General features: G+C 55.2%; 1 protein-coding gene across 1 annotated transcript in view; it reads right to left on the bottom strand.

Moving 5' to 3' along the window:
- hapln2 (hyaluronan and proteoglycan link protein 2) overlaps positions 1-2345 on the bottom strand; it is a 45041-nt gene extending 42696 nt beyond the window's left edge. Inside the window, exons 1-2 of the mRNA XM_085978545.1 lie at positions 2235-2345; positions 238-397 (exon numbers count right to left, since the gene is read on the bottom strand). Of these exons, the coding sequence (XP_085834671.1) occupies positions 238-364 (127 nt within the window). The 5' untranslated portion in view covers positions 365-397; positions 2235-2345. The remainder of the gene's footprint in view (positions 1-237; positions 398-2234) is intronic.
- Between the last annotated feature and the right edge of the window lie 16711 nt (positions 2346-19056).

The following is a 19056-nucleotide window of genomic DNA, read 5'->3' as shown; positions in this document are numbered from 1 at the left end:
AACCCACGCAAACACGGGGAGAATGTGCAAACTCCACACAGACAGTCACCCGAGGCCGGATTCGAACCCGGGTCTCTGGCGCTGTGAGGCAACAGTGCTAACCACTATGCTCATTGTGGAAATGCCTGCCCTTGGACCCCACCCATAATGGAACTGGGTTGAAGTTTCTGCCGAGTTCTCCCAGTCTGACCTGGATTTAACCCCACCCCCCTCACGGTATGAACCTCAGAGAAATACCTTGATCACCTCGAACGTGATGTCTGTACTCCTCGTTGTCGCGACCACCCTGGGAGCTGTAGTAATACGGGCCGCAGCCAGCCAGGGAGAGGACATGGGCCAAGATCAGCGTCTGGATTGTCTTCATCGTGGGGTTGCTCGCGTGGATTGCACAGTCTCCCTGCACAAGCCATGAAATGTTACCGGTTAGGGACAGCTTTGTGGAATCACCTTGAAAACCCATCTTGTAGGACCCATCTTGGAGGCCCTACCTTGAAGGACCTCTACCTTGAAGGGCTCATCTTAGAGGCCCTACCCTGAAGAATCTCTACTTTGAAGGACCTACCTTGAAGGACCTCTACGTTGAAAGAACTATCTTGGAGGCCCTACCATGAAGGACCCATCTTGGAAGCCCTTCCTTGAAGGAGCTACCTTGAAGGACCTCCACCTTAAAGGCCCTACGTTGAAGGACCTCTACCTTGAAGGACCTCCACCTTGAAGGCCCTACCTTGAAGGACCTCTACCTTGAAGGACCCATCTTGGAGGCCCTTCCTTGAAGGAGCTACCTTGAAGGACCTCCACCTTGAAGGCCCTACCTTGAAGGACCTCTACCTTGAAGGACCCATCTTGGAGGCCCTACTTTGAATACCCTTCCTTGAAGGACCCATCTTGGAGGCCCTTCCTTGAAGGACCTACCTTGAAGGCCCCGTCCTCTCCAAAGTCCTTAAACGTGTGTTTGCCTCCCAAATCCGTGCCCATCTTTCCCGCAATTCCATGTTTGAATCCCTCCCATCAGGTTTCCGCCCTTGCCACAGTACCGAAACGGCTCTCATCAAAGTCACAAATGACGTCCTTTGTTGCTGTGACAAAGGTAAACTATCCCTCCTCGTCCTTCTTGACTTGACTGCAGCCTTTGACACTCCACCCTCCTCCAACGCTTCTCCACCGTCGTCCAGCTGGGTGGGGCTGCACTCGCCTGGTTCCATTCTTATCTATCTAATCGTAGCCAGAGAATCACCGGCAACGGCTTCTCTTCCCGCTCCCACATCGTTACCTCTGGGGACCCCAAGGATCTATCCTTGGCCCCCTCCTATTTCTCATCTACATGCTGCCCCTTGGCTTCCGACCACATATCCGCAGCGTAACAAAGAACGCCGACTTCCACGTCCGTAACATCGTCCGTCTCCGCCCTTGCCTCAGCTCATCCGCTGCTGAAACCCTCACCCATCTCTCTATACACATTCATCCTTCTCTTTGCCTCTCTCTCTCCCCCGCTCTTTCTTTCCCTTTCTCCTTCTCCCCCTCTCTCGCTCTATTTCTCCCTCTCCTCGTCTCTCACCCTCTCTTTCTCAATCCCTCTCTTCCACGCTCTCCGCCTCTCTCCGTCTCTCTTTTTCTCTCACCCTCTTTTCCTTTCTCTCTCTCCCTCTCTCTTTGTTTTCTGTTCCCCCTATTTTCTCTCCCTTATTTCTCTCTTTTTTGACCTCGCCCTCCCTCTTTCTCTCTCTGTCACGCTCCCTCTCTCCCTATCCCTTTTCTCTCTTTCTCTCGCTATCACTCTCCCTCTGCCTCCTTCTCTCTTTCTCTCGCTCTCTGTCTCTCTCTCCTTCCCCTTTTCCCTCTCTCTCTTTCTCTCTCTCTCTCTGTCACTCTCCCTCTATCTCTATCCCTTTTTTCTCTTTCTCTCGCTATCACTCTCCCTCTGTCTCCTTCCTTCTCTCTCTCTCTCTATGTCTCTCTCTCCTTCCCCTTTTCCTCTCTCTCTCTGTCACTCCCTCTCTCTCTATCCCTTTTCTCTCTTCCTCTCTCCCTCTCTCAATTTCCACTCCCCTCCCCACCCTATTCTCTCTCTGTCCTGTTGGCAAACCACTCCCTTTTCTGCCCCCACCCCTGTCCCGCACAAAACTAGTCGTGGGGGGGGGGCGGTGTGGGGGGTGAAAGGGGGCAGGGTGCAGGGGAAAGAGAAGGGGATTCAACTCTGTAACAGCCCCCTCCCCACGCCGAGCCCCCTCCCTTACCTCGATTGGGTAGCTGTCCTGTCGCGTTCCGCGGGGTGGGAGATGAGAGGCCCCCAGGGGATCAGTGGCCCCCCCCGGCGTGAATGGAGAGCGGCTCCCACGCACTCCAAAGCTCCGTCGCTGTCAGGTTTACAGTGACAAGTATTTACCCAGCCGTTGGCTGTGCCTATTGTTACGAGGCAGGCGCAGCTCGCATCCTGAGCGCCGCAAACAACAGCTCCTCTTTTCTGCTTTGGGCCAATCTTGTTTTTTGATTTGCAATCTTGCGCCTCGAAGGCGGGCAATTAAGGTCCAGGTTTTCAAAGAAGTATTGTCCCGCACTGCGAGAGCTGGGGCTCGAATGTCGCCAGGCTTTCTAATGCTGTTCCTTCCAGTATTGGCAGTCCCAGATCGCATTACTTTCTGGCCAGCGGTCGGGGGGATGAGCAGGGTGGGGACGCTGGGCTGAGTGTGTGCCAGTTCCCATGGATTGAGGATTGCTTTTTTTTAATTAGGCCGCTCTCTCAAACTTATGAAATATTCCCTGCGGCGGGGGGGGGGGCGGGGGGGTTGGGGGGGTGGGGGGGGGGGAGAGAGTGTGACAGGGCTGAGACATCAAGTGAGGAGGTCAATGGTTGTTCGCGGGGAGCCTGTCAGTCCATCAGGACAGAGTCCCTGTCTGTCCCTCAGTCTCTCTCTCTGCCATAACTCTCCCTCTCTGCCTCTCTCTCTCTGCCACTCTCTCTCTCTCTCTCTCTCTCTCTGTCTCTCTCTCTCTCTCTCTCTGTCTCTCTCTCTCTCTCTGTCTCTCTCACTCTCTCTCTCTCTCTGTCTCTCTCTCTCTCTCTCTCTCTCTGTCTCTCTCTCTCTCTCTGTCTGTCTCTCTCTCACTCTCTCTCTCTCTCTCTGTCTCTCTCTCTGCCTCTCTCTCTCTCTCACTCTCTCTGTCTCTCTGCCACTCTCACTCTCTCTCTCTCTCTCTCTGCCTCTCTGTCTCTCTCTCTCTCTGTCTCTCTCTCTGTCTCTCTCTCTCTCTCTGTCTCTCTCTCACTCTCTCTCTCTCTCTGCCTCTCTCTCTCTCTCACTCTCTCTCTCACTCTCTCTGTCTCTCTGCCACTCTCACTCTCTCTCTATCTCTCTCTCTGCCTCTCTCTCTGCCTCTCTCTCACTCTCTCTCTCTGCCTCTCTCTCTGCCACTCTCTCTGTCTCTCTCTCTCTCTCTCTCTGCCACTCTCTCTCTCTCTCTCTCTCTCTCTGTCTCTCACTCTGTCTCTCTCTCTCTCTCTCTCTCTCTCACTCTCTCTGCCTCTCTCTCTCTGCCACTCTCTCTCTCTGTCTCTCTCTCTGTCTCTCACTCTCTCTCTGCCCCTGTGTGTGTGAGAGTGTGAGTAAGTGTTTGTTACAGACTTACAACAACAAATTGCATTTATCCGGTGCCTTTAATGTAGTAAAACGTCCCAAAGCGCTGCACAGGAGTGATTATGAAACAAAATTTGACCCTGAGCCAGATCAGGAGATATTAGGACAGGTGACCCAGGGCTGGGTCAAAGAGGTCGGTTTTAAGGAGCGTCTTAAAGGAGGAGAGAGAGGCGGAGAGGTTTAGGGAGGGAATTCCAGAGCTCGGGGCCCAGGCGGCTGAAGGCACGGCCGCCAATGGTGGAGCGATGGAAATCGGGGGATGCTCGAGAGGCCAGAATTGGAGGAGCGCAGAGATCTCGGAGGGTTGTTGGGGCTGGAGGAGGTTAGAGAGATCGGGAGGGTCGAGGAGGGGATTTGAAGATGAGGATGAGAATTTTTAAAATCGAGGCGTTGCTGGACTGGGAGCCAATGTAGGTCAGTGAGCACAGGGGGTGATGGGTGAACGGGACTGGGTGTGAGTTAGGACACGGGGCACTGAGCACAGCGGGTGATGGGTGAACGGGACTGGGTGAGAGTTAGGACACGGGGCAGTGAGCACAGGGGGTGATGGGTGAACGGGACTGGGTGTGAGTTAGGAAATGGGGCAGTGAGCACAGTGGGTGATGGGTGAACGGGACTGGGTGTGAGTTAGGACACGGGGCAGTGAGCACAGGGGGTGATGGGTGAACGGGACTGGGTGTGAGTTAGGACACGGGGCAGTGAGCACAGGGGGTGATGGGTGAACGGGACTGGGTGTGAGTTAGGACACGGGGCAGTGAGCACAGGGGGTGATGGGTGAACGGGACTGGGTGTGAGTTAGGACACGGGGCAGTGAGCAAAGGGGGTGATGGGGTGAACGGGACTGGTTGTGAGTTAGGACACGGGGCAGTGAGCACAGGGGGTGATGGGTGAACGGGAATGGGTGTGAGTTAGGACACGGGGCAGTGAGCACAGGGGGTGATGGGTGAACGGGACTGGGTGTGAGTTAGGACACGGGGCAGTGAGCAAAGGAGGTGAGGGGTGAACGGGACTGGGTGTGAGTTAGGACACGGGGCAGTGAGCACAGGGGGTGATGGGTGAACGGGACTGGGTGTGAGTTAGGACACGGGGCAGTGAGCACGGGTGATGGGTGAACGGGACTCGGTGTGAGTTAGGACACGGGGCAGTCAGCACAGGGGGTGATGGGTGAACGGGACTGGGTGTGAGTTAGGACACGGGGCAGTGAGCACAGAGGGGTGATGGGTGAACGGGACTGGGTGTGAGTTAGGACACGGGGCAGTGAGCACAGGGGGTGATGGGTGAACGGGACTGGGTGTGAGTTAGGACATGGGGCAGTGAGCACAGGGGGTGATGAGTGAACGGGACTGGGTGAGAGTTAGGACACGGGGCAGTGAGCACAGGGGGTGATGGGTGAACGGGACTGGGTGCGAGTTAGGACACGGGGCAGTGAGCACGGGGGGTGATGGGTGAACGGGACTGGGTGTGAGTTAGGACACGGGGCAGTGAGCACAGGGGGTGATGGGTGAACGGGACTGGGTGTGAGTTAGGACACGGGGCAGTGAGCACAGGGGGTGATGGGTGAACGGGACTGGGTGTGAGTTAGGACACGGGGCAGTGAGCACAGGGGGTGATGGGTGAACGGGACTGGGTGTGAGTTAGGACACGGGGCAGTGAGCACAGGGGGTGATGGGTGAACGGGACTGGGTGTGAGTTAGGACACGGGGCAGTGAGCACAGGGGGTGATGGGTGAACGGGACTGGGTGTGAGTTAGGACACGGGGCAGTGAGGACAGGGGGTGATGGGTGAACGGGACTGGGTGTGAGTTAGGACACGGGGCAGTGAGCAAAGGGGGTGATGGGTGAACGGGAATGGGTGTGAGTTAGGACACGGGGCAGTGAGCACAGGGGGTGATGGGTGAACGGGACTGGGTGTGAGTTAGGACACGGGGCAGTGAGCACAGGGGGTGATGGGTGAACGGGACTGGGTGCGAGTTAGGACACGGGGCAGTGAGCACAGGAGGTGATGGGTGAACGGGACTGGGTGTGAGTTAGGACACGGGGCAGTGAGCACAGGGGGTGATGGGTGAACGGGACTGGGTGTGAGTTAGGACACGGGGCAGTGAGCACGGGTGATGGGTGAACGGGACTCGGTGTGAGTTAGGACACGGGGCAGTGAGCACAGGGGGTGATGGGTGAACGGGACTGGGTGTGAGTTAGGACACGGGGCAGTGAGCACAGAGGGGTGATGGGTGAACGGGACTGGGTGTGAGTTAGGACACGGGGCAGTGAGCACAGGGGGTGATGAGTGAACGGGACTGGGTGTGAGTTAGGACACGGGGCAGTGAGCACAGGGGGTGATGGGTGAACGGGACTGGGTGTGAGTTAGGACACGGGGGCAGTGAGCACAGGGGGTGATGGGTGAACGGGACTGGGTGTGAGTTAGGACACGGGGCAGTGAGCACAGGGGGTGTTGGGTGAACGGGACTGGGTGTGAGTTAGGACACGGGGGCAGTGAGCACAGGGGGTGTTGGGTGAACGGGACTGGGTGCGAGTTAGGACACGGGGCAGTGAGCACAGGGGGTGATGGGTGAACGGGACTGGGTGTGAGTTAGGACACGGGGGCAGTGAGCACAGGGGGTGATGGGTGAACGGGACTGGGTGTGAGTTAGGACACGGGGCAGTGAGCACAGGGGGTGTTGGGTGAACGGGACTGGGTGCGAGTTAGGACACGGGGCAGTGAGCACAGGGGGTGATGGGTGAACGGGACTGGGTGTGAGTTAGGACACGGGGCAGTGAGCACAGGGGGTGATGGGTGAACGGGACTGGGTGTGAGTCAGGACACGGGGCAGTGAGCACAGGGGGTGATGGGTGAACGGGACTGGGTGTGAGTCAGGACACAGGTCAGTGAGCACAGAGGGTGACGGGTGAACGGGACTGGGTGTGAGTTAGGACACGGGGCAGTGAGCACTGGGGGTGATGGGTGAACGGGACTGGGTGTGAGTTAGGACACGGGGCAGTGAGCACAGGGGGTGATGGGTGAACGGGACTGGGTGTGAGTTAGGACACGGGGCGGTGAGCACAGGTGGTGATGGGTGAACGGGACTGGGTGTGAGTTAGGACACGGGGCGGTGAGCACAGGGGGTGATGGGTGAACGGGACTGGGTGTGAGTTAGGACACAGGGCAGTGAGCACAGGGGGTGATGGGTGAACGGGACTGGGTGTGAGTTAGGACACGGGGCAGTGAGCACAGGGAGTGATGGGTGAACGGGACTGGGTGTGAGTTAGGACACGGGGCAGTGAGCACTGGGGGTGATGGGTGAACGGGACTGGGTGTGAGTTAGGACACGGGGCAGTGAGCACAGAGGGTGATGGGTGAACGGGACTGGGTGTGAGTTAGGACACGGGGCAGTGAGCACAGGGGGTGATGGGTGAACGGGACTGGGTGTGAGTTAGGACACGGGGCAGTGAGCACAGGGGGTGATGGGTGAACGGGACTGGGTGTGAGTTAGGACACGGGGGCAGTGAGCACAGGGGGTGATGGGTGAACGGGACTGGGTGTGAGTTAGGACACGAGGCAGTGAGCACAGGGGGTGATGGGTGAACGGGACTGGGTGTGAGTTAGGACATGGGGCAGTGAGCACAGGGGGTGATGGGTGAACGGGACTGGGTGTGAGTTTGGACACGGGGCAGTGAGCACAGGGGGTGATGGGTGAACGGGACTGGGTGTTGTTAAATCTGTGAGTTGTTCAAGTAATTAATACTCAGACTTAATCAGTAACAATAAAACAGGTCTTTACTGGTTGGAGGTAGGGACTATACGTAGGTCTTTACTTCATGCCCACAGGCGGGAACTGAGGGGAGATCAGTACCCACAGTACTATTTATACCCCTATGGCCAGGAGTGGTACTGCGTATCACTACGCCCTACAAGTAGTGCAGTCCTGTCCATAGGTTCAAAGTAGCACACATATTACATACACAACATTCCTCCCTTCCTAGCTTTACAGTCATCTCCCCATTTAACATAACGTAATAACATATATACATATACAACTTCAGGTTTACATAACAGAATAACATAGATACATAGATAACTTCATGTCAAAACAGATCACAGATTCAGTCTCTGCGGAAAACAGTTCACACATTCAATCTCTGTGGTGTAGTCGGTTCACGTTGCTGGAGTGACTCATTCAATAGTCCTTCCATGGATTTAACAGTTTGAACTTCCGAACTGAATTGGCTCCGTTCGGAGGGACCACGTGTGTGATCTGGTAGAGGTAATAATGGTTCAGATGGGTCATCTTCTGTTTCGACTTTTCCTTTTCTGCTTCTTGGAGACTCTCTGGGCTCCGTCAGCTGCCAGCTGCATGCGCAGTTCCTCCTTCTCTTCCTCCTTTTTCCGTAGTAGAGCCACCTTCTCCCGATGTTCTGTAGACTTTCGGTGCTCCTCCATGATTTCTGTATGGTGGGAGTCGAAGTTACAAGTTGGGCAGGACAGGACATAGTAATATTCGGTGTCGTCCTGATCTAGGCCAGCGAGAGGGTCTTCTATTTCCTCCATACCCAGCTGGGCGTTAGCCAGCTTTTGTTCCAAGTCCAGACATCTTTCCTGAAGAGACTTCTTCATGCGTACCTCTTCATCCAGCTTTTTCTGGGCTTTCAGCAAGTCGTTTACTAATGACCTCATTTGAGATTTTACTACTTCAACTTCTTTTGGAGATTGATTGATCGGACTATTCAATCCCTCTACCGGAGCAGCTGTTTCAGCGGTCTGTTGTTCTACGTTGACGTGAGTCAGCGTACTTTTGGCATCCAAAGGCTGCTCTGTTGCAGTCATCTCAGTCTGTGTTGCCACCTCAGCTCTTCCAATAACCTTTGAGAGCTCCGAACCCTTTTCGTTTGAGTATTGAAGTTCGTGTTCAAGTTTTTCCCATTTCAGAGTCCTGTCCTTCAGCATATGCAGGAGTTGGCTGACCGTTAACTCCTCTGACATCAGACGTTTTGTGTGCTCCTGTTCCATTTTCTCCATCAGCTGCTTCTGTTGTCTTTCCAGATTCTCCAACTCTATATCAAAGAACTCTTTCGTTGCATTCAACTCTTGCTCACAACGGCGAAGCATTTGTTCTAATTGCTGTTGTAGTTTGAAATGGAGTTGAGTTCGAGCCCGGTGTCCCTCAGAAATGGGCACATCAGTAGACTTGCCAGACTCAGAATCCACAGTTAAACTATGTTGTTGTTGCTCAGTGGAATTCTGTGCTGAAACTTTGTCTTTTGCACCTGAGTTGGGCTTACCATCATCCGTTCCAGAGTCTGGGCCGACTATCTTCACCGAGTTCTCACTCGTTATTGTTTGTAGGAAATGCCAGTCCATATTCATTTTCCTAATCCACTCCCGTCCTAGTAGTGGAGAACCTCCTTCAGATATCACATATAAGTCCATTATTTGACTGTCTTCGCCCTTGTGGACCACTGCAACCTCTATTTTCCTGATGGGGTACACTCTTTGCCCCGTGTATGTTTTCAATATAATCCCCGTATCCTGTAGGGGAATATGTTGGAATAACTTTCCGTAATCTTTCTTATTTATGACTGTCAATGCCGATCCAGTGTCCAATTCCAGTTTTACTTGGACTCCTTCTATCTGAAGAGTGACCCAAATTGTCTGGAGGTCTGCACCCTTACCAGCGTTGAGTACTCTTAAGCTAGCCAGTTCATTACAGCTTAAGCCAGCCAGTTCATTACTGCTAGCGTCTGAATCGGACTCCTGTTCGGTCACCTTGTGTACCTTTGCGTATTTTCCTTGCGGTGACTTCTTGTTGCTGGTCTTCTTCCCTGACCTGCATACTCTAGCTATATGTCCAAGCCTACCACAAGTTCTACATTCTTGGTTACGAATTTTATTGGCCTTACAATAAATTTTTTACTCTTTCAACATATATGGCCCAATCTTCGAGGTCACTATCAAAGGTGCTAATATTCCCGTGTTTATGCATTGTAGATTTGCAATTTCTCAGATTTTTTTTTATTTTTACTGCTATCCAAGATGGCGGCTTCCCGCTCTTGCCGTCGTCCTCCGCCCAGAAAATGGCGGTTTTCCCACGCTTGGCGGTCTTCACCCGTCCCCCAACGCCGTCTCCCTTCAGCCCCCGAGTGCGGCCCTTATCTTCGCCGCGATCGCCCGAGTGCGGCCCTTATCAGCGGATGCGATCGCTGGATCGCGAAGCGGCTCTTATCAGGAGATGCGATCGCTCCGTTGAAACGCCTCCCGCTCGAAGCGGCTCTCGCGCCCTATTCCTCCAGCTCCCCCAGCCCCATTCGTGCGGCCAACGCGGTCGACTGCCTGTCGCGTCGCTGCCCGGCTCAGACAACGGCTTACCCACCACCAAGCTGGAGAAGAAGCTGACGGTCGCCGATGGAGGCTCCGAGGTCAGGATGTCTTCCAGTGGGGTGGAGAGGGTGGAAACCTCTCTGCAACGTCCTGGCTGTGGACGAAGCTGCCGTGGAGTGACTGCCGCAGGGTCCGAATCAGACTCGTCGCCAGTGTTAAATCTGTGAGTTGTTCAAGTAATTAATACTCAGACTTAATCAGTAACAATAAAACAGGTCTTTACTGGTTGGAGGTAGGGACTATACGTAGGTCTTTACTTCATGCCCACAGGCGGGAACTGAGGGGAGATCAGTACCCACAGTACTATTTATACCCCTATGGCCAGCAGTGTTACTGCGTATCACTACGCCCTACAAGTAGTGCAGTCCTGTCCATAGGTTCAAAGTAGCACACATATTACATACACAACAGGTGTGAGTTAGGACACGGGGCAGTGAGCACAGGGGGTGATGGGTGAACGGGACTGGGTGTGAGTTAGGACACGGGGCAGTGAGCACAGGGGGTGATGGGTGAACGGGGCTGGGTGTGAGTTAGGACACGGGGCAGTGAGCACAGGGGGTGATGGGTGAACGGGACTGGGTGTGAGTTAGGACACGGGGCAGTGAGCACAGGGGGTGATGGGTGAACGGGACTGGGTGTGAGTTAGAACACGGGGCAGTGAGCACAGGGGGTGATGGGTGAACGGGACTGGGTGTGAGTCAGGACACAGGGCAGTGAGCACAGGGGGTGACGGGTGAACGGGACTGGGTGTGAGTTAGGACACGGGGCAGTGAGCACGGGGTGATGGGTGAACGGGACTGGGTGTGAGTTAGAACACGGGGCAGTGAGCACAGGGGGTGATGGGTGAACGCGGCTGGGTGTGAGTTAGGACACGGGGCAGTGAGCACAGGGGGTGATGGGTGAACGGGACTGGGTGTGAGTTAGGACACGGGGGCAGTGAGCACAGGGGGTGATGGGTGAACGGGACTGGGTGTGAGTTAGGACACGGGGCAGTGAGCACAGGGGGTGATGGGTGAACGGGACTGGGTGTGAGTTAGGACACGGGGCAGTGAGCACAGGGGGTGATGGGTGAACGGGACTGGGTGTGAGTTAGGACACGGGGCAGTGAGCACAGGGGGTGATGGGTGAACGGGACTGGGTGTGAGTCAGGACACAGGGCAGTGAGCACAGGGGGTGACGGGTGAACGGGACTGGGTGTGAGTTAGGACACGGGGCAGTGAGCACTGGGGGTGATGGGTGAACGGGACTGGGTGTGAGTTAGGACACGGGGCAGTGAGCACAGGGGGTGATGGGTGAACGGGACTGGGTGTGAGTTAGGACACGGGGCGGTGAGCACAGGGGGTGATGGGTGAACGGGACTGGGTGTGAGTTAGGACACGGGGCAGTGAGCACAGGGGGTGATGGGTGAACGGGACTGGGTGTGAGTTAGGACACGGGGCAGTGAGCACAGGGGGTGATGGGTGAACGGGACTGGGTGTGAGTTAGGAGACGGGGCAGTGAGCACAGGGGGTGATGGGTGAACGGGACTGGGTGTGAGTTAGGACACGGGGCAGTGAGCACAGGGGGTGATGGGTGAACGGGACTGGGTGTGAGTTAGGACACGGGGCAGTGAGCACAGGGGCTGATGGGTGAACGGGACTGGGTGTGAGTTAGGACACGGGGCAGTGAGCACAGGGGGTGATGGGTGAACGGGACTGGGTGTGAGTTAGGACACGGGGCAGTGAGCACAGGGGGTGATGGGTGAACGGGACTGGGTGTGAGTTAGGACACGGGGGCTGTGAGCACAGGGGGTGATGGGTGAACGGGGACTGGGTGCGAGTTAGGACACGGGGCAGTGAGCACGGGGGGTGATGGGTGAACGGGACTGGGTGTGAGTTAGGACACGGGGCAGTGAGCACAGGGGGTGATGGGTGAACGGGACTGGGTGTGAGTTAGGACACGGGGCAGTGAGCACAGGGGGTGATGGGTGAACGGGACTGGGTGCGAGTTAGGACACGGGGCAGTGAGCACGGGGTGATGGGTGAACGGGACTGGGTGTGAGTTAGGACACGGGGCAGTGAGCACGGGGTGATGGGTGAACGGGACTGGGTGTGAGTTAGGACACGGGGCAGTGAGCACAGGGGGTGATGGGTGAACGGGACTCGGTGTGAGTTAGGACACGGGGCAGTGAGCACAGGGGGTGATGGGTGAACGGGACTGGGTGCGAGTTAGGACACAGGGCAGTGAGCACAGGGGGTGATGGGTGAACGGGACTCGGCGCGAGTCAGGACACAGAGGCAGCAGGAGTTTTAGATGAGCGGATGGCTACGGAGGGTGGGAGGTGGGGGACCCGGCCGGGAGAGCGTTGGAACAGTCGGAGTCGGGAGGTGACAATGGGCACAGAACGAGGGGCTTCAGCCTGAAAACAGAGGGGCTTAAGCCCCATCCTGCATTCCTCCCCCCACGCCCCCCTCCCCGCCCCTCCCCCCGACGGCGGTTCCTGAACGCCAGGAAGTGTATTTGCCTTGTTCTGATTTTGCAGTGTTGATGTTTAGAACACATTGTGGCCGTCCGGCCCACACAGTGCAGACTCTTGTTCAGACGGGACAGCAGCATATCGTCCCCCGACTAGATTATCATGCCGTGCTTGTCACCGGGTGCTGTGAGCACCATCAAAGAGGCCCTTTCAGTCACATTGACCAGCTCAGCACACAAAACACTGCAAGCTCAGGCTCGTCCTGAATGCCCAGTTTTCTCTTTCTGTTCCTCCTCCCAGCCAGCTCGCTCTGCAGACATTGTTTCTCTCTCCCTTAACCCTCGCCGTCCCTGCTCCCTCGCTGGCTACACGTTTGCATCTGCACCAGCTTTCAGTCCAGTACCTGCGGGACTTGCGATTTGACGAGAACGGGCACCGCCGAGGGTGACTGAGTTACGCCGAGACATCGGAGAAACTGGGCTTGGAGCAGAGAGGGTTAAGAAGGGACCCGCATCGCTACAGTGCATTCCACGGCCTCAGCACATTCCTAATCGCTTCCTTCCCATCCCTGTTTTCAAATCCCCTCAATGGCCTCGTCCCTCCCTCCCTATCTCTGTAACCCTCTCCAGCCCCTACACCCCTCCCCATCTCTGTAACCTCTTCCAGCCCTACACCCCTCCCTATCCCTGTAACCCCCTCCAGCCCCTACACCCCTCCCTATCCCTGTAACCTCCTCCAGCCCTACACCCCTCCCTATCCCTGTAACCCCCTCCAGCCCCACACCACTCCCTATCTCTGTAACCACCTCCAGCCCTACACCCCTCCCTATCCCTGTAACCCCCTCCAGCCCCACACCACTCCCTATCTCTTCAACCACCTCCAGCCCCTACACCCCTCCCCATCTCTGTAACCTCCTCCAGCCCCTACACCCCTCCCTATCTCTGTAACCTCCTCCAGCCCTACACCCCTCCCTATCCCTGTAACCCCCTCCAGCCCCACACCCCTCCCTATCCCTGTAACCTCCTCCAGCCCTACACCCCTCCCTATCTCTGTAACCCCCTCCAGCCCTACACCCCTCCCTATCTCTGCAACAACCTCCAGCCCCTACACCCCTCCCCATCTCTGTAACCTCCTCCAGCCCTACACCCCTCCCTATCTCTGTAATCTCCTCCTGCCCTACACCCCTCCCTATCTCTGTAACCCCCTCCAGCCCAACACCCCTCCCCATCTCTGTAACCCCCTCCAACCCCTACACCCCTCCCTATCTCTGTAACCCCCTCCAGCCCTACACCCCTCCCCATCTCTGTAACCTCCTCCAGCCCTACACCCCTCCCTATCTCTGTAACCCCCTCCAGCCCTACACCCCTCCCCATCTCTGTAAGCCCCTCCAGCCCCTACACCCCTCCCTATCTCTGTAACCCCCTCCAGCCCTACACCCCTCCCCATCTCTGTAACCTCCTCTAGCCCTACACCCCTCCCTATCTCTGTAACCTCCTCCAGCCCTACACCCCTCCCCATCTCTGTAACCTCCTCCAGCCCTACACCCCTCCCTATCTCTGTAACCTCCTCCAGCCCCGACACCCCTCCCTATCTCTGTAACCTCCTCCAGCCCTACACCCCTCCCTATCTCTCTAACCTCCTCCAGCCCTACACCCCTCCCTATCTCTGTAACCTCCTCCAGCCCCTACACCCCTCCCTATCTCTCTAACCTCCTCCAGCCCTACACCCCTCCCTATCTCTCTAACCTCCTCCAGCCCTACACCCCTCCCAATCTCTGTAACCTCCTCCAGCCCTACACCCCTCCCCATCTCTGTAACCCCCTACAGCCCTACACCCCTCCCCATCTCTGTAACCCCCTCCAGCCCCTACACCCCTCCCTATCTCTGTAACCCCCTCCAGCCCTACACCCCTCCCCATCTCTGTAACCTCCTCCAGCCCTACACCCCTCCCTATCACTGTAACCTCCTCCAGCCCCTACACCCCTCCCTATCTCTGTAACCTCCTCCAGCCCTACACCCCTCCCTATCTCTGTAACCTCCTCCAGCCCTACACCCCTCCCCATCTCTGTAACCCCCTCCAGCCCCTACACCCCTTCCTATCTCTGTAACCTCCTCCAGCCCTACACCCCTCCCTATCTCTGTAACCCCCTCCAGCCCCTACACCCCTCCCTATCTCTGTAACCTCCTCCAGCCCTACACCCCTCCCTATCTCTGTAACCTCCTCCAGCCCCTACACCCCTCCCTATCTCTGTAACCTCCTCCAGCCCTACACCCCTCCCTATCTCTGTAACCTCCTCCAGCCCTACACCCCTCCCTATCTCTGTAACCTCCTCCAGCCCCTACACCCCTCCCTATCTCTATAACCTCCTCCAGCCCTACACCCCTCCCTATCTCTGTAACCTCCTCCAGCCCCTACACCCCTCCCTATCTCTGTAACACACTGCAGCCCTACACCCCTCCCCATCTCTGTAACCTCCTCCAGCCCCATCACCCCTCCCTATCTCTGTAATCTCCTCCAGCCCCTACACCCCTCCCTATCTCTGTAACCTCCTCCAGCCCTACACCCCTCCCCATCTCTGTAACCCCCTCTGTTGTGTCCATGTATAATAAGACACAGACTGCAGGAGAACGGTACAACAGGTGTTTACTCAACGTGGATCATAGTGGAACTGCTCTGTACAGATTACTACTCAGTGCTATATACAGGTGTGGTCACTGCCGGTACTGCAGTATACATGAGCTGTAAAAGATAGTTCCCCCCCTTAAAGGTATGTACATTACAATTCCTCCCCTTTTAGATTAACAGTACCATAACACTCATTTAACTATTAAATATCAAACTAATTATAATTAACACTTTTAACATGCAACATTAGCTGAAAATAGTCTATTTATATATTCAGTCTTTGGGAGGCTTCCTGATCCTTCTGGATAGCGCCTTTCCCGAGTGTCTTGCTCTTGGTGCGGAGGCGATTCTGGCCCCCTGTCGTCGGTTGGTTCATCAGCTTCCGATGCTACTGTTTCTGGGGTAGATGCGACCTGTACGTCGGGTTCATCACCAGGTACGTATGGGCGAGGCATGGGGTTGACTTGTTCCTGTGACTCTAGGATCTGGTCAGCATGGCGTCTCACGATGCTCTCCCCAACGTCCACTGTGTACATTAGTGGGCCCTGCCGTGTGCATATCGTTCCTGGCTGCCATTTTTCTGTTCGGTAGTCGCGGGCCAAGACTGGTTGCCCTACATTGAAGCTCCTTGTTGGCTTCTCATGGATGTGCTGGAATTGCTTACTCTCAACATCTCTTCGTACGTTTGGTCTGAGCAAATCCAGGCGAGATCTTAACCTTCGGTTAAAGAACATCATGGCTGGGGCCTGGTTGGTGACTGCATGTGTCACATTCCGGTAGGCGAACAGGAAATTGTCCACCTTGTGCTGCAGCGGAATGTTATTATTGTACATAGCCTTCATTGCCTTCTTAAAGGTTTGTACGAACCTCTCAGCCAATCCATTTGTGGCTGGATGATACGGGGCGGATGTGTAATGCCTTACCCCATTCTTTTTCAAGAACCTCCGGAACTCTTCGGACACAAACTGTGGTCCGTTGTCGGAGCAAATCTGTTCTGGCAAGCCATTCCTGGCAAAAATGGTCCGTAGGACTGCAATAGTTTTCTCCGTGGTGGTGGAGGACATTTTGATGACCTCAGGCCATTTCGAGTGCGCATCCACGGCTATTAAAAACATTGAGTCCATGAATGGACCAGCAAAATCAATATGCACCCGTTGCCATGGAGATGAGGGCCACTCCCATGGGTGTAGAGGGGCCTGTGGTGGTGCATTTTGGACTTTCTGGCATCCTGAGCAGCTCTTGGTCAGGTCCTCGATTTGTTTATCGATTCCCGGCCACCACACATAGCTAGGCTTTTCATTTTTACCCCTCCCAGATGACCCTCATGAAGCTCATTGAGCACTCTATCCCTTAACTTGGGTGGAATTACCACTCGGGATCCACACATCAAGGTCCCCCGGCACACTGACAGCTGTTCTTTCCTTGTCGAGAATGCTGGCAACAGTGAGTCGCCATGTGCTGGCCATCCCTTCACCGTCAAATCATATACCCGAGACAGTGTCGGGTCATTTCGGGTTTCCTTTTCGATACAAGCGTTAGTTTACCGGTAGGTATTCAACTATAGTCGAATGGAATGTTTCGACAGGATCCACTGCTGGTGCTTCCTCCGCAGTAGGCAGTGGCAGGCGTGATAGCCCATCAGCATTTCCATGCTGTTTCGTGCCCTTATATTCAATCTCATAGTGGTGCGCCCCTAGAAAAAGTGACCATCTTTGTAGTCGTTGCGCAGTCATCACCGGAACGCCCTTCTTCGGATTAAAAATGGAGACAAGAGGCTGGTGATCAGTCAGCAAGGTAAATTTCTGCCCGTGCAGATAGTGATTGAACTTTTTTACTCCCCACACTAGGCTGAGGGCCTCCCTGTCAATCTGGGCGTAGTTACGCTCGGCTGAGGTTAGTGATCGTGACGCAAAGGCTATTGGCCTCTCTGAGCCGTCCGAGAATTTGTGCGACAGCACCGCTCCAATGCCGTAGAGTGACGCATCACATGCCAACCGAATTGGTAATGCTGGGTTGTAATGGGCCAATACCTCTTTCGATGTGATTAGTGTTTTGCTCTTCTGGAAAGCTCGTCTACATTCGTCACTCCACTTCCACAGCACCCCAGTTTGCAGTAGGGTGTTCAGTGGGTGTAGTATTGTAGACAAATTTGGCAATAACTTATGGTAGTAGTTTACCAGCCCGAGGAACGACCTCAGTTGTGACACATTTTCCGGTGCTGGAGCCTTGACTACTGCCTCAATCTTCTCTGGGGACTTATGTAACCCCTCTTTATCGATAACGTGGCCACAATACGAGATCTGTTTTCTAAAAAAACTCGCATTTGGGGCGGTTAGCTCGGAGCCCATATTCCTGCAATCTAGTGAGCACCTGCTCCAGGTTGGCAAGGTGATCACTGTCATTTTCGCCCGTGACCAGGATGTCGTCCAAATAACACTGGGTCCCTGGGATCCCTTGCAGGACTTGTTCCATTGCCCTCTGCCAAATAGCCGGAGCTGATGCTACCCCGAATACCAGCCGATTGTATTGGTAGAGACCTTTATGGGTGTTGATTGTGAGGTATTTTTTTGATGCTTCTTCTACCTCCATTTGCAGATATGCCTGGGCCAGATCAATCTTAGTGAAGCGTTTCCCTCCAGATAGCGAGGCGAAAATATCTTCAATCGCGGAAGTGGATATTGTACGGTGTGGAGGACCGGGTTCACTGTTACCTTAAAGTCCCCACGGATGCGAACCTTCCTTGGTTCCCCAGGCGTGCTGCTCAACGACTTTTTCATCACAGGGACGATGGGTGTAGCCCACTCGCTCCAGTCTACCTTGGACAGTACACCTGAATGTTCCAGACTCTCCAGCTCTGCTTCGACGGCTGGGCGGATCGCATGAGGTAACGGTCTGGCCTTAAAAAATTTTGGGCTTGCGTTTTCGTCGATTTTAATCGTCGCTGTCATGCCTTTTAGTGTTCCGAGTCACAGAATCACAGAATCACAGAAACCCCACAGTGCAGATAGAGGCCATTTCGGCCCATCGAGCCTGCACCGACACATATCCCACCCGATCCCCGTAACCCCTACACCAACACATATCCCACCCTATCCCCGTAACCCCGTAGTCCTTGCTGAAACACTTCTTTCGCGTCAGTTAGGATCTTTGACAGTCGCCCAGGTGTGACGTCGTCATCCTTTTTGTCAGCCACAGTCAGTGCCTGTATGGAATACCAATCCAGTTGTATTTTCCAGATCCATTCACGTCCCAGTGCTATAGACAGTTGTGGTCACTGCCGGTACTGCAGTATACATGAGCTGTAAAAGATAGTTCCCCCCCCTAAAGTTATATACATTACACCCTCCAGCCCCTACACCCCTCCCTATCTCTGTAACCTCCTCCAGCCCTACACCCCTCCCTATCTCTGTAACCTACTTGAGCCCTACACCCCTCCCTATCTCTGTAACCTCCTCTAGCCCCTTCACCCCTCCCTATCTCGGTAACCTCCTCTAGCCCCTACACCCCTCCCTATCTCTGTAACCTCCTCCAGCCCCTACACCGCTCCCTATCTCTGTAACCTCCTCCAGCCCTACACCCCTCCCTATCTCTATAACTTCCTCCAGCCCTACACCCCTCCCTATCTCTGTAACCTCCTCCAGCCCTACACCCCTCCCGATCTCTGCAACCCCCTCCAGCCCTACACCCCTCCCTATCTCTGTAACCTCCTCCAGCCCCTACACCCCTCCCCATCTCTGTAACCTCCTCCAGCCCTACACCCCTCCCTATCTCTGTAACCTCCTCCAGCCCTACACCCCTCCCTATCTCTGTAACCCCCTCCAGCCCTACACCCCTCCCTATCTCTGTAACCTCCTCCAGCCCCTACACCCCTCCCCATCTCTGTAACCTCCTCCAGCCCCCACAGCCCCTCCGAGATCTCTGCGTTCCTCCAATTCTGGCCTCTCGCGCATCCCCCGATTTCCATCGCTCCACCAT

This window comes from Somniosus microcephalus, unplaced genomic scaffold (assembly GCF_052327205.1).
Source record: "Somniosus microcephalus isolate GS21.2 unplaced genomic scaffold, FLI_Smic_1.0 unresolved_chr7, whole genome shotgun sequence".
NCBI lineage: Eukaryota > Metazoa > Chordata > Chondrichthyes > Squaliformes > Somniosidae > Somniosus > Somniosus microcephalus.
This window is presented reverse-complemented; position numbering and strand designations above follow the sequence as displayed.